Source organism: Mizuhopecten yessoensis, unplaced genomic scaffold, assembly GCF_002113885.1.
Source record: "Mizuhopecten yessoensis strain PY_sf001 unplaced genomic scaffold, ASM211388v2 scaffold11083, whole genome shotgun sequence".
Classification (NCBI taxonomy): Eukaryota; Metazoa; Mollusca; class Bivalvia; order Pectinida; family Pectinidae; genus Mizuhopecten; species Mizuhopecten yessoensis.
In genome coordinates this window covers 419,044-434,578 of record NW_018408871.1, presented here as the reverse complement: position 1 = coordinate 434,578, position 15,535 = coordinate 419,044, and the positions used below count along the sequence as shown (strand labels likewise).

Sequence of the window (15,535 nt, the reverse complement as noted above, 5' to 3'; positions counted from 1 at the left end):
ACTAACCAGTACATATATAGTCCTTCCGACCTCTGAACTGTTGTTCAAGTTCAAGTTGGCGTCACCATATATCTAGGTTTCCATTAAGCTTACATACTGCAAATCTAGAAAATGTTCGTCCTGTCAAATATTTTTCCTTCACCGTTATAATCCATATTCACCCCGTGGTGACTCCGCCCTTAACTTGAAAATTCCAAATGTGGTATGTTGTGTACTAATATTTCGCTGTCATAATAAATTCAATCCCTTTGAGGTGGACGAAAAGGAGAAAGTTCAACTGCAGTAAAAATCTGCTGGTCTACAGAAAGAACCAGTCATGGTGCTTGCCCTGGATCTGATGCTTTATTTTTAGTACATTAACTCATTCACCCTTGAAGACAAATTTGAACTCTTCCAATTCAAAGGTTGGAATAGTCCATTATGAAATTTCAGGGGTGAATGAGTTAATTAAACTATTAATGGTAGCAGTGCAAACTTTCTGTAAAAGATGGTTTAGAATGCAAGAAATATGGAACAAGTTCAACATTTATTTCATCATCCAATACTTGAAAAGCAAGTGTTGTTGCTATGGTGATGTCAACTTTAACTTAATAACAGGAGAGAGTCATGCTTGTTCTAAAAAAAATGCTCAGAATAGCCATTTTACAACAAATAACTTGCCTGATGCATTGTTTCGTCATCCAATACTTGAAAAGCATTTTCTGTTGCTATGGTGATGTCAACTCTAACTAAATAACAGAAAAGAGATGCTTGTCATAAAAAGTGCTCAGAATAGTCATTTAACAAAAAAATAGCTTGCCGGATACACTACACTCAAATACCACCTATCAGCAAATTTGACATTTTGTTTTTACTTTAAAAAAATCACATTTATAACAAGTTTAACCAAGCACCATTGATGAGTTTAGCGAGCACTAAAACAACATGTGGCCTCTGTACTAATGTAATAATGAAAAAATACAAATGTAAAGTTTCTACCTCCGACCCTAACAATTTTATCGCACTCAAATACTCTTCAACGTCACATTAATTTGAACGCGCCGAAAAACCGGAGGTGTCTTTCTGACACCTCTCAATTTCATGGGCAGGTATTAAAACAGAATTCAAATCCCCTATCATTATTTAAAAGACGTTAAAACATAAAAAAATACAACTGGTCTGGAAACTGTTTGGTGATTTTTTAATTTCTTAAAAATAGACAACCCCCCCTCGCCAAAAAAAAAATCACCACTGACCTACTTCCCTAATTTTTTCAGTCATGTAACCTGACAAAAACATTGTAATTTTTTGTAAAATATCATTTTGTTAGTACATGTACACGGAATAACAATATTCAGGCCATGTTTGACATTTCTGTTGAGTATAGAAAACCGATACCATACATAACTGTATGGTGACATTGATGCTGTATTGATCAGTATAAAGATTAATAGCGGGTAGGATTTCCTTAGTAACATACGCGAAGCTGTAGAAATGTCAGACCTAAGTAAACAGACCTCACTTGAAATGAGACTTTCATGATCTACATCCATTAATATTTCATAGAGGTCGTATCAAAATTGCGAATTCTTCTCATATCTATTGGTAATGTCATGTTACTTGTCAGACATTTTCATCAGCATGTACATATTTCCATCAGTATTTAATCAGAAGAGGTAACATAAGGTTATCCAAAATAAATGTGGACCCTCTGTCCATCACATTTCAATTTATCTGCATAAACAACCCCCTACCGGGACCCAACTCACACCCTCAACACTTTTTGAAATTTCTGCTCCTGTGTACATTTCCACCAATCGTGAAATTTTGGATGAATTTTTTGTTTTGTACTTCAATTTTTTTTGCTGAAATATATCGGGTTCGTAGAATATTTCCACTAACAAAGCTTTCTGCAGAACCTGACCAGGCACCACTTTCTCCAAATCCATGATGCAGTTTGCAATTATTTTTTACCCTTCCTTTTTATACTTAAATATTTGACCCTTGCTTGCTATACTTAGAATATCTGACCCTTGCTTGCTATACTTAGAATATCTGACCCTTGCTTGCTATCCTTAAAATAATCCTTTATTCTTACTGACCAAGCAAACTTAGGAAGATACAGCAAAACTGGCCATGTATCTGCTAGTGACCTGATGCTGCTGCTGATGAATGAAGGGCCATTTGGCTAAATTAACCAGACTCTTGTACTTATACAGCAGTTATAATCTATTGGTTCGCCCCAGTCTGAATCTGGCAGCTGGCCATCACGGTAAACTTGTAGATATTCAAATATGGCCAGAGATTTGTACACGCCAGAGCGTTTAATTATAGGTGGCGCCACTGCATACCTCATTTATATATTGATGGTGCCTTGTTGTCGTATAGATTACATATTTGTGGTGTACACCATGCTTGCATGAATCAAAGTCTTGGATATACCTACAATTAGCAGTTCACATTAGGGTGAAGTCAAGCATTCCACTTAAATTTGACAAAGATATTTCCAGGCAATTACCCATACATATATAATCTACAAAACATATTTTTTTTCTTCCTAAACTGCATATTCATAGGGAATATAATTGATTTCTTGATGACATCAACTATTACATTTCTCATGGGATGGTAATTTGATATTTTGCACAATTTTATAGCATGAGTGAAATTATTCTATACATCAACAGAGGCCAAGAATATTCTGTTTGTGATATTTTTCTTAAAAAAAATTGATTGTCTGTCTAGATCTCCTGCCAAAAACAGTTGGTGCAACGGTTGCTGTAATGCAACGTCACAATAAGGAAACGTAAAGGCTATTGTGATGTAACGATCGAAAATGTATTTTTTTTGTTAAATGCTTTCTGATTGGTTGGTTTACTGTGAAAAAAAAGTGATTCATCATTATTTATCAAAGCAGAAAAAAAGTTTTTTTTCTTTTTACTGTTAAAAGTTTTTTTTTTTTTTTATCAGGAAAATCAGTAAGTTATTATACAATCCACTACAGGACAAAGAAACTTTATATATGCAGGATTTCAAATATTATTTGATAGTCAGTAGCCTCGACTGTTCAATAATTAGTAACTTTATACATAAAATAATTACCTCGTTAATACAGAGCTATTTCTTATTTTACCTTTCAATAAATGTGCATTTAACTTATTAATAAATAATAAAGGGATGTACAGAGCCTATGTGATAAAAAACCTAATGGAAGAGCTCTGGTGATACAGACTTCACTGACGATGACTGATGAGCAATTCTGTGATACAAATCTTGTAGTGAAGAGCACTAGTGATACAGATCTGACAATAAAAAGCCCTGGTGAAAGAGATCTTACAATAAAGAGCTTTGGTGATATTGATCTTACTCAGTGATACATATCTCGCAGTGAAATATCTCTTATACCCAGTCTATTATTGACTATGAAAGATTTTGAAAAAAACATTGAATCTGGTTAAATTGGTCACAGAAAGCATACCAATAGGCAGTGCTGCTACTTCGTTTTGCTGGTTTTTCTTTTAAAATGTAGTAAATAATAATGGGAATCAAACACATTTCCTTAGTTGTTATCCATCTTAAAATGGAAAGTTATGAATGTACTTATCAAAATACAAAGTAAAGGTGGACTGGTAAAGGGTTTCATTGGTATCCATAGTTTTTAAAGTGTTGTTATGGTAACCATTTCAGATATTTTTACCCTAAAATTTCTGTCACTGTAGCAGGCAAGAGGTGAGGCTTTCAGAACGGTCTTTAATATTTGAGATTATCAGGGCAAATGTTTTGTGGGTATTCCAACAAGAGAAGTCAAGCTTTGAGAGTCTGATTGACTGAGACTATATTAAAGAGTACTATTGATACAGATCTCCTACTGAAGAGTCCTAGTGATACAGATCTCACATTTGATACAGACCACACTGTATAGAAATCGGGTGAACAGAGTTGATTTTCTTAGCTTCCTCTTTTAGATTTATTTTTAAAGAACTGTTAACTCTTCTAGAAGTTAAGATTTCCGTCAATGTTCTTTGAGTCATACAGTGCAGACTGAGTGTTAGTCCAGTGTGGTTTAGTGTTTGATTGGTTAAAAATGTGGCTTACACAGAATGCAAACCATGTTTTAGATACCGGATGAAAGATGTCTGCTTTCACAAAGCGAGAATACTTTGTTTTTTCTATCCTTTAAATGTAATATTCATTCATTTAAGCTTTGGCAGAAAATAACTAAACTTTATAAAATTACGGAGAACCTGGTAGTCTACATCTCATTTGGCTTTGTTCTATTTTGAACTGTTCCAAAGTCGGTTGATATTTTTTTTTTTTTTTTTTGTATTTTGATTTTATCTTACAAGTTGAGTGGTCCTTCACCACAGTTAACTGTATCTTATGAATCAAATTTTGTGGAAATTACTATGAGATGACATTTTACAACTAAATATGGCACAACTATTGGTAATTATTATCAACAAATATATTTTATATTTTTAGGGCATAAAAACCACAAGCAATAATCTCATCAGACAAATATGACTAAGTCGGTAAATTCCAGCAGCCGAAACAATTTCAACAACAGTTCGTTCTTGCTGACAAAGCTGCTTTCTTCATTTACTTGGTTCTCAACATGATCAATTCTTACTATTGCATATTAACCCAAACAGCTTTTTATATTATGATGGGCAGTTAAAGGATGTAATGTTTAAAAATTATTCCACAGAGACACAATAGTTTTCAATTCTATAACCATCAACATTAAAACTCTGAAATCCATCCTCTTTTAAGATATTTCCTGTTACGTTGCTTGTACATTAGCCATTAAAATATTTTACAGCAGTAACGGGTAGTAATACGTGATATAAATAAAATAAGACTTGTTACATCTACAACTAAGCTGCATCAGTGAATCGATGTTGTGCTTGGGATAACATTTACAAAAACAATATGATACTGCATGATTTACTACATGTAATTTACATCTAAAATGGCATGAACTTGTTTGTATAGTTAACTTGAGCAAGGGTAACACGTATATATATTTACATGGAAAAATTCAAAAAAATCTTCAACAAAATGTACAAGTACATAAACAGTAAAACCTTGTTATATATACTGCCACCATTTTTCAAGCGAAGCCTTGGCATTATAAAGGGTTTGGAGCTACATGAAGGGAGAAACATAAAAAGATTGATTAGGTGGAGAAAAAAGGGGACACTGAATTATTTTGGCAGTAAGGGAGGTGGCTTATGAAACAAGGGGCATTATATCGAAGTTTTACTGTATAGCAATAAACAAGGGGCATTTTATAATTTTATAAAGGTTTCACTGCATACAAAGAACCTGTTTTATGTTATCAAGGCATGCAAAATCTCTAGGAGTGCAAAAATACAAACAAGGCAATTAAGTCATATCTGAACCAAACTTGTTCCTGTACTTCAGTGGTTCTTTATCTAATGTTAGTCAACTAACAAATTCTGGGGTAAAGCCTGGATATGTATAAAACATTAGTATCGTTATCATTCTACAAATTGTTTTTCCAACACCTTGCATTCATTGACATTTTATTTTATACAAAAAAGGTAAACACGCCATATGAAATAGAAACATAATCAATGATGACTTGTGTTTAACTCATTCGCCCCTGAAGTTTCACAATGAACTATTCCAACCTTTGAATAGGAAGAGTTTAAATGTGTCCACAGGGGTGAATGAGTCAATATGTAGACTAATTCAAAATAAATATCGCCTTTCCTTTTAAAACAAAGGAGGAAGGATAAACAACCCTGTCCTGACATAAAACCCTTAAACTTACACAAATATATACTTCATATTAAAAGGGAATATAAATTTGGCTTTACCTAAATTTATAATTCGACAAACAACACTTGGCAGAAAAAAATATATTGATTTCGGGTCTGAGAAAAATAATACAAGTTGCATGGTAATAATACAATAATAATAAGGGGGCGTTCACCGTGACTGAGAACTGAAAATTGTCACTTAAAACTACAGTACCAATAACATCATAAGGAATAAATAATATTGGGTATAAATCTATATTGGTAGCGTGACTCTGCTACGACCATCGGAATCGCCGATGAACTTGCTGAAAGAACAAGTCATTGGCAGATCTGTAATAGTCGCGCAGTTGACGGAGGACATTTGGGTCGACTTCCGGATGCCTTCGTCCCTTGCTCTTCGACAGACACTTGGTCCTCTTCCCTAGTTCATCGTCAAGTTTAAGACAAAAGAAGCCTTTAGTTCGATTGAAGGTAAATGTGTCTTTTGATATTTTATGCTCCAAACCAAGAAATGTTTCCACACGAAACATTTCCTGAAACGGTTTCCGAATCAGTAAGTCCCCATCCACAACGTGAATCTGGTCGAGTCGGAAGTGCTTCAGCCATCTATTCATGAAAATATAATACAGCGAGCGTTTTACCGGTTTAAAGTTTTCATTCACCTCATCCGTGTCAGAATCAATCACTTTTTCCTCAAATGTTGGGAAATGGTCTCTTTTCGCTGCAAGTTGTACATAACTTGATATCAGCCTCTGTACCGGCTCTCTCACCACTACTATCAACTTGATGGAGCTGTTCATTTTGGCAATTCTCTCCGGAACTTTCAAGGTATGAAAATAGGCCGGTGTCTTTTCAATAGTAAGTTGATGTTTTAGAGAGTACGGCATCTGTCTCTGATAGAAGTTTAACCCTTGACTGTAATTGACATTATCATCAAAGAAATGCACTTCGTACCCGGCGACAGCAACGTCAGGGTGGAGCTGAAGGTACTGAAGAACTGCCCTGGTGCCGGCCTTCCTCACCCCGATGATGATACAGTGGGGGAGGACCTGCCGCGCCAAGGGACTGTGGGTAGTGATCTGATTGTATAACAGTACCGGGTCCGTGGGCGTGAGGCACAGACTACCCCTTGTGTCCCAGCCTCCATTTAGGCAAGATAGTGTCACAAACACAATTGCCAACGCTGCCACCACTAAGAACGTAACCAATCTGAAGCGCGAAAACCTGAGGCAGCTTGAGGTAGAGTTGGGTAGGACTGGGGGAGAGGCATCATCCTGGGGAACAGGTTTATAGTAGACTGTCATCACCTTCTTTTCAGGAGCCACCTCCTGTAAGCACAAACAAATCACAGCATTACATAAGGGAATATTATTACACAAAACATTATAAAACATCAGGGAAAAAGAGTACATAAGATAATATATGTTTCTCATGTTCTTGTTTTATTTTATTTTTTTGTTTCCTTTGAGACATTTTACACTCCCTTCCATGGCCATGTCTTTTAGTTAACACATATACACAAATTAAAAAGAAGGTTAATAAAAGTATCAGAGTTAACTAAAGTTTGGACTTAAATATTTTCCTAATTACTGAAGTTTAATGCGGAAACTGCATCTGTCAGAATTTTGAGTGATCAAGTAAAGACAGAAAATACCATAACACTAGTAAAACTTCAAAGGTAAACGAAGACTTTCCCTCTGACATTTTGATTTAAGGTGGAGAGCACCACTGGTATCATTTCTAATCACAAAGCAGATTTCTATTTAGAACTAGTTTTTTCGACTTTTGTATTTTCCTGACAAAGCAATCAAAAGGAGTTTTTTTCTGTGTAGGGACTGAACGGCGTTTTTTTAAATTAATTTTTTTAATTAACTGTAGTCATTTGAGCGTTTGACACAGGGGCATTCTCCATGTTATCCGAAGCGAAGCTAAGCGATGCGACAAGACTCTCATTGAACAAGGTTAATCCAAGACGTCATGAGAAAACTAAGTGTTATGTCACAAGATTTTTCGCTTTCATACTCAAAGGCATTTCTGCTGGTAATGTTCATAGTGGGTTGCAGCGCAAATGTAAATATATTAGAATGGCTTCCCTTGTCAAATTATTCACATTGTGTTTTTCCACTTTAGACGGACTTACATTCTGATACTGTGGATTTACAGTCCCTAGTTAGTGACACTGATAAAGGGTAGGATAGGCAGTGAAAGGTTCTCGAGTTTGACTCCCGCAAATTTCCTTTTTTTTAAATTTTCAAATTTCACAAATTTTGAACAACAATAGTTCCTGAAAATGGATAGCAACATGTGATTTCTAGGGAATATTTTGGTAGAAAAGGACTTAAATATTTCCTAAAAAAGTCAATGAAAATACACTGTAATATATTTCAACTTGATGGTACCCTTTACATTAAGCTCATATTAACCTGTTCATCCCTAAAGTCACATACATGAACCTTACCAAATCAAAGACTGGGCAAGTCCATTTTAAAAATGTAGGGGTGAATGAGTTAATTTAAAGTTTACCTCACTATCTAAATCTCTGTACAAGTTATTTCCCTTTGACTGGATTTTTGTATTTGAATCCATAAATGACTCTCAGAAACGGACCTATTGGTTGGTGTCAGTTTAAACAATTTGAACACAAGTATGTGCATGACAGTGTTTGCTGACAGGGTCGCTCAAATCACATATCAATACATTCCTCAAACCTGGTTATCTATCACAGATATACATATTCTATCTCTCCAAACCTGGTTATCTATCACAGATATACATATTCTATCTCTCCGTAACTTGTTATTTGACTTCATCTATGTACCAGCATGCGGTCTCATAACCATAGTGTAACTACCGTGGGATCAAACATTTACAGTGGTTAATATTAGGGGTCACATGAGCTGTTACGACCGTATTTTATTTCATATTTCAAAAAAATTAACCAAGTCTTTTTTATCTGAAGTAGCCATTTTAAAATTACAATGTACCTGAACAGATATAGTGTCCTTTTTTTTAACAAAAACTGACAATATTAACCACCTTTTATTGTGCTTAATAACAATAATACATGTATATCTCTCAAAGTCAGCAGGATCTATCATTTATGTATGATGTTTCCACTACATCCAATATCCTGTGCCTACCAGCCTGCCTTGTTGACTGACTGCAGACATCTATGTCAAATTTATAACAGGAAACTGAACGTTTTCCGTATTCTTTTTATATTCATAAATTTTATGTGAAAAAAAAGGCATGAAATGGACGTTCATAAAATGTTAACTCCTATCTCAGTTTACCGGCAGATCAATATCTCGTTCAGAAAAGGCATTCAGTGCAAATATATGGCGCATTCTCCCCTTTCTGCATGGAGCTTTGTAAGAATGTCGCTGGAAATATACATATAATGATAGTACCAGTATGTCACCGCTATTGTCTTATGAAAATAATGTACCAACCATGAGGTCTGTTTCAAATATTGAGTGCCCTATTAGAAACTATTACAGAATTCTTACGGACTGACGTCATTATGTGTCTGCCCCCAGAACTGTGTAATTACCACAAACTACACTACAATTTGGCTGTCGCAGAGCTGTTTAAATCCTTTTATATTATGAGGAAAGTTAATAAGAATACCCCCACATAGCCCACTTTAAACTATTTTCCATTAAATTTATAATGCTTTAAAATTCTCTATAATTTTCCCCAAAAAATAAAAATAAATAAAAACCTGCTGTTTGAAAACGATAACTTAGTATTATTTTAACCGCATATACCAATTAGCGTACACTAGTCTTTGCTCCAAGTGAAAGGCTCTAAAGTATTGTGAACAGGTATTTACGAAATGGAGACACTCTAAATTTAAGTAATCCTGTGATCACGGTACCATCAGCGAGCGCTTCTTTGACGTTTAAAAATCTTTGTTGTGGAAAATTATCCCATATCTTTTTTTGTTTTATTGGTACTTGGAATTTATCTTAGTTCAAAATGACCTCTCGGTGGTTTTAATTATCTCGAGTTGCCAAAACAGAAGTTATATAATTCGATTCAACCAATAGCATGTTTAAATTCATGACTGGATTTTTTTTGTTAGCAACCTCCCCTCCCCTGGCTCTAAGGGAGAGAAAATGGAACATAACTTCATTTCAGTTTACATATCGACACGTAAGAAGTTAATTTATCCAATTATTGCTGGTTTTAATCTACTTTTTACTTACTAATTATCTACCTCAGGGGTACTTCAAAATGATATCTAATTTGATGTCAAGAACCTTTTCCAATGAATAGATCAAGTCAGTTTCTGTAGATTTGTTTCTATTTAAACTTTGAGGTTGTATGGAACTTTTAATGAAGTATGTAACATTACATATATAATCTGAAGTACAAAAAAACTACAGTTGAGAAAACAATTGAGTAGATTTACCATACTAGACTTGTTTAATTAACAGCTAGAGGAGAATTTTAGACACAAGTCTATTTTCCACTAATTACCGTTCAGAGACAGAGGTATAAGTGTGTGATAGTGGGAATCACTGAGGCTCCACATACTGTGATAGTGGGAATTACTGAGGCTCCACACATACTTTATGTAGACAGAGGTATAAGTGTGTGATAGTGGGAATCACTGAGGCTCCATAGATACTGTATGTAGACAGAGGCATAATGGTGTGATAGTGGGAATCACTGAGTCTCCACACATACTGTATGTAGACAGAGATATAAGAGTGTGATAGTGGGAATCACTGAGGCTCCACGCATACTGTATGTAGACAGAGGTATAATTGTGTGATAGTGGGAATCACTGAGGCTCCACCCATACTGTATGTAGACAGAGGTATAAGGGTGTGATAGTGGGAATCACTGAGGCTCCATAGATACTGTATGTAGACAGAGGTATAAGTGTGTGATAGTGGGAATCACTGGGGCTCCACACATACTGTATGTAGACAGAGGTATAATGGTGTGATAGTGGGAATCACTGAGGCTCCACACATACTGTAAGTAGACAGAGGAACGGTCATTATGTAAACAGAGACTGTATAGGTTTATGTACCAATTATGTGATGTCATTAACAAGTTACATGTGCTGAGTCGTAGCCACAAGGCCTCTTAGCAAGCTTGGAATGCCAGTATTCTGTATCTGTACTCTGTAAACTGTAAATAGCTGATAACCAACTCTTGGTACTGGGTTATCAGGGTAGCAGTACTAATCCTCTAACAATAAACACTGTTTGTGTTCCTTAGATTCCTGTTAATAAATATTACATCAGCAACTTATCACAGAAAATATTTTTGATGGATATCTAGGAAATTGTAGAAATGATTTCTGTTTCCTTGGCTAATTTGATTGTGGGAGTTTTTCTTATATTTAGGAATGGTTGAATTCTAAATATAATTTCATATTTTTTTCTCTCTTAATATTGTAAAATCATACTTGTAGATAATTTCTAGGTTGGCTATGTATCTACCAGCAAATAAATTTATATGAAGAAGTTACGAGCTGCATTTTACTACTAGCTTATCTCCCCCTAGTTTAAGAACTTAGGATCTGCGACATCCATGTTATCAAAATTATAAGAGTTTATTTTTTTTCGCTAAATAATTCTAGGGTCAGGGGCAAGCCTAGACAATATCATGTCAATTTGATGCAGAATTAACTTCTTTAGAAATGTGAGCTTGACGGGATCGTGACTTTGATGGACATTGAAGAGATTTGAGTTGTAAAAAGGTTCTATATGCTGAGCTGTGTGTCAATCACGTAGTAGTTTTATGTATCAATACAGATCACGGGAGAACAACAACTACACCTGGGTTTATAAACCTCTACGTATAGCTGGTAGGCGGGTAAACATACTTAACATAGGAGGGCGAGTGAAGATTACGGTTCTTCCTTTTTCTCAAACTGTTACATTAGCAGGATTCTATCAGAAAATGCTAACACAGGAAGTGCTTGATGAGTTTTACAGCAGTCCTGTTGATTCGTTGTCATGACAGCTGAAAAGACATGTTCCTAAAATGAATAATGGACCACATGGTGATTATGTTTTTTTCTTTTTTATTTCTATTGTCATTGAATGTGTTGCTCGGTATGGTAACGCGTGCTGGTTTTGTTCTTAGATGACAAAGACAAGTCTAGAATAATTTCTCCATGAATTTTTCACATAATAAACACGGTAGATTCCTATCACTTCCCGACCCATTTATGCTAATATGCCATTCATTTACATTTTAATTTTTCTCTCCAGCAACATTGTCACATTTATTTTGTTGGGGTATAATCTATGGTCTAACATCAGGTATAGAGGCTGACAAGCTTATTACAAAATACAAAGATAGGTTTCAACACGTTGAGATAAATTAAAATGGTGATACATCATTTATTGATTTACACTAGATGTTGAGATGAGATTGTTATGTCAGCAGACTTTGATTTACACTAGATGTTGAGATGTCAGTAGACTTTGATTACACTTGATGTTGAGATGTCAGTAGACTTTGATTTACACTTGATGTTGAGATGTCAGTAGACTTTGATTTACACTTGATGTTGAGATGTCAGTAGACTTTGATTTACACTAGATGTTGTGATGTCAGTAGACTTTGATTTACACTAGATGTTGAGATGAGACTTTGCTTTACACTTGATGTTGATATGTCAGTAGACTTTGATTTACACTAGATGTTGTCATGTCAGTAGACTTTGATTTACACTAGATGTTGAGATGTCAGTGCACTTTGATTTACACTAGATGTTGAGATGTCAGTGGACTTTGATTTATACTAGATGTTGAGATTGTTATGTCAGTAGACTTTGATTTACACTAGATGTTGAGATGTCAGTAGAGTTTGATTTACACTAAATGTTGAGATGTCAGTAGAGTTTGATTTACACTAGATGTTGTGATGTTAGTAGACTTTGATTTACACTAGGTGTTGAGATGTCAGTAGACTTTGATTTACACTAGATGTTGAGATGTCAGTAGACTTTGATTTACACTAGATGTTGAAATGAGACTTTGATTTACACTTGATGTTGAGATGTCAGTAGACTTTGATTTACACTATATGTTGAGATGAGATTGTTATATCAGTAGACTTTGATTTATACTTGATGTTGAGATGTTAGTAGACTTTGATTTACACTTGATGTTGAGATGTCAGTAGCCTTTGATTTACACTAGATGTTGAGATGTCAGTAGATTTTGATTTATACTAGATGTTGAGATGTCAGTAGACTTTGATTTATACTTGATGTTGAGATGTTAGTAGACTTTGATTTACACTAGATGTTGAGATGAGACTTTGCTTTACACTTGATGTTGATATGTCAGTAGACTTTGATTTACACTAGATGTTGATATGTCAGTAGACTTTGATTTATACTAGATGTTGAGATGTCAGTAGACTTTGATTTACACTAGATATTGTGATGTTAGTAGACTTTGATTTACACTAGATGTTGAGATGGCAGTAGACTTTGATTTACACTAGAAGTTGAGATGTCAGTAGACTTTGATTTACACTAGAAGTTGAGGTGTTTACACTCGATGTTGAGATTGTTATGTCAGTAGACTTTGATTTACACTAGATGTTGTGATGTTAGTAGACTTTGATTTACACTAGATGTTGAGATGTCAGTGGACTTTGATTTATACTAGATGTTGAGATTGTTATGTCAGTAGACTTTGATTTACACTAGATGTTGTGATGTTACATCATTTATTGATTTACACTAGATGTTGAGATGAGATTGTTATGTCAGTAGACTTTGATTTACACTAGATGTTGATATGTCAGTAGACTTTGATTTATACTAGATGTTGAGATGTCAGTAGACTTTGATTTAAACTAGAAGTTGAGGTGTTTACACTAGATGTTGAGATTGTTATGTCAGTAGACTTTGATTTACACTAGATGTTGTGATGTTACATCATTTATTGATTTACACTAGATGTTGAGATGAGATTGTTATATCAGTAGACTTTGATTTAAACTTCATGTTGAGATGTTAGTAGACTTTGATTTACACTTGATGTTGAGATGTCAGTAGCCTTTGATTTACACTAGATGTTGAGATGTCAGTAGATTTTGATTTATACTAGATGTTGAGATGTCAGTAGACTTTGATTTATACTTGATGTTGAGATGTCAGTAGACTTTGATTTACACTTGAAGTTGAGATGTCAGCAGACTTTGATTAACACTAGATGTTGAGATGTCAGTAGACTTTGATTTACCCTAGATGTTGAGATGAGATTGTTATATCAGTAGACTTTGATTTATACTTGATGTTGAGATGTTAGTAGACTTTGATTTACACTAGATGTTGAGATGTTATTAGACTTTAATTTACACTAGATGTTGAGATGTCAGTAGACTTTGACTTACACTAGATGTTGATATGTCAGTAGACTTTGATTTACACTTGATGTTGAGATGTCAGTAGCCTTTGATTTACACTAGATGTTGAGATGTCAGTAGACTTTGATTTACACTAGAAGTTTTGGTGAGACCGTACATTGATGTTCACCAGATTAACGTGTGCTTGTTTGCGGAACTACAGCGTGTCTCTCTGTTGTAATGGATATAAAGCTGTCCCTGTAGTGTCTGACAAGTGTCGTTAATCTACCTTGAGAGGACTTTAGATTTGACTCTGCTGCTGCCAAGGAAACATTGGATATGGAAAGGGCAAACATCTGCCATCAAACACGACCTTACACAGCAACGGTTTTCACTAAAGGATGGGCACCATCCGACTCTTTACCTTTTGTTTCCCTATTTCTTGTTTTAAGTTGAAAGTAGAGGGAACAAAAATCATTTGAATTGTATTCTACGAATCTCTCTTTTCAAAACTTTCAATGTTTTAAACTTCACTTTTTTTTTTACAAATGTTATAATGTGGATATAGTTCCTGAAGCTTATTGGATATGTGTATTTATCTTAACATTAAATTATTGTCATTGTTGCCACTCTGTCCCCTTGCAATACTGAAATGAATGTTTTTGCTCCAGACTGTATTCTTTTAACCCACAGAAATTACTCTCTTTTCTCCGACAATACTAATTTCTTTATAATCTACATTCCATGCCTATTACACTATGGCATACAACCTTATGCTAATTTCTCCGAACTCAACACACACTACGCTAGTGACCTTATGGTTTAAAAGTAACATACATGGTTTGTTTGTGTTTAAGGACGTGCCAGGATAAAAACCACCGACCTACAGTCAGTACCTGACGACTGCTCCACGTAGGTTTCGAACCCAGGACCCAGTGGTGGAGGGCTAGTGGTAGGCTAGCAGAATGTCAGAAGCCTTAACCACTTGGCCACCGCGGCACCTTAACATACATGGCTAAGTAATATAATTAAGCTTAACATAGTCAAAGAATTTAATTACTTCATAGTAAATGATTTACTCTGTTAATTAATTACTCTATAGTCTATTTATTTCACTAATTGCTCCCTTGTTAAACACTATGCTAATAGCACTAAATTATACATAATATGTCAATTAATGTAGAGTCCAAATACTATGCTTATTACTCGTAAGTCTACCTACAATTACTACTAATTGGCCTGAGATGATTTTTCCAGTATGTGTACAACCATATTGTCTTTTTCTACATAACGATGATAATTATGTCATAGGTTTCTGTTTTTAGCAGTCTTCTGTGATTTTCTTTTTAATATTCTTACTTCCAGCTTCTCCTAAAAACAACATCTATCCTGTGTTCACAAGAGATATTTTTCATTATTTCTTTTGTCATTTC

General features: G+C 34.8%; 1 protein-coding gene across 1 annotated transcript in view; it reads right to left on the bottom strand.

Moving 5' to 3' along the window:
• Nucleotides 1-5,652: 5,652 nt before the first annotated feature.
• LOC110465485 (heparan sulfate glucosamine 3-O-sulfotransferase 1-like) overlaps nt 5,653-15,535 on the bottom strand; it is a 165,391-nt gene continuing 155,508 nt past the window's right edge. Inside the window, exon 3 of the mRNA XM_021521335.1 lies at nt 5,653-7,096. Coding sequence (XP_021377010.1) covers nt 6,044-7,096 — 1,053 coding nt within the window. The 3' untranslated portion in view covers nt 5,653-6,043. The remainder of the gene's footprint in view (nt 7,097-15,535) is intronic.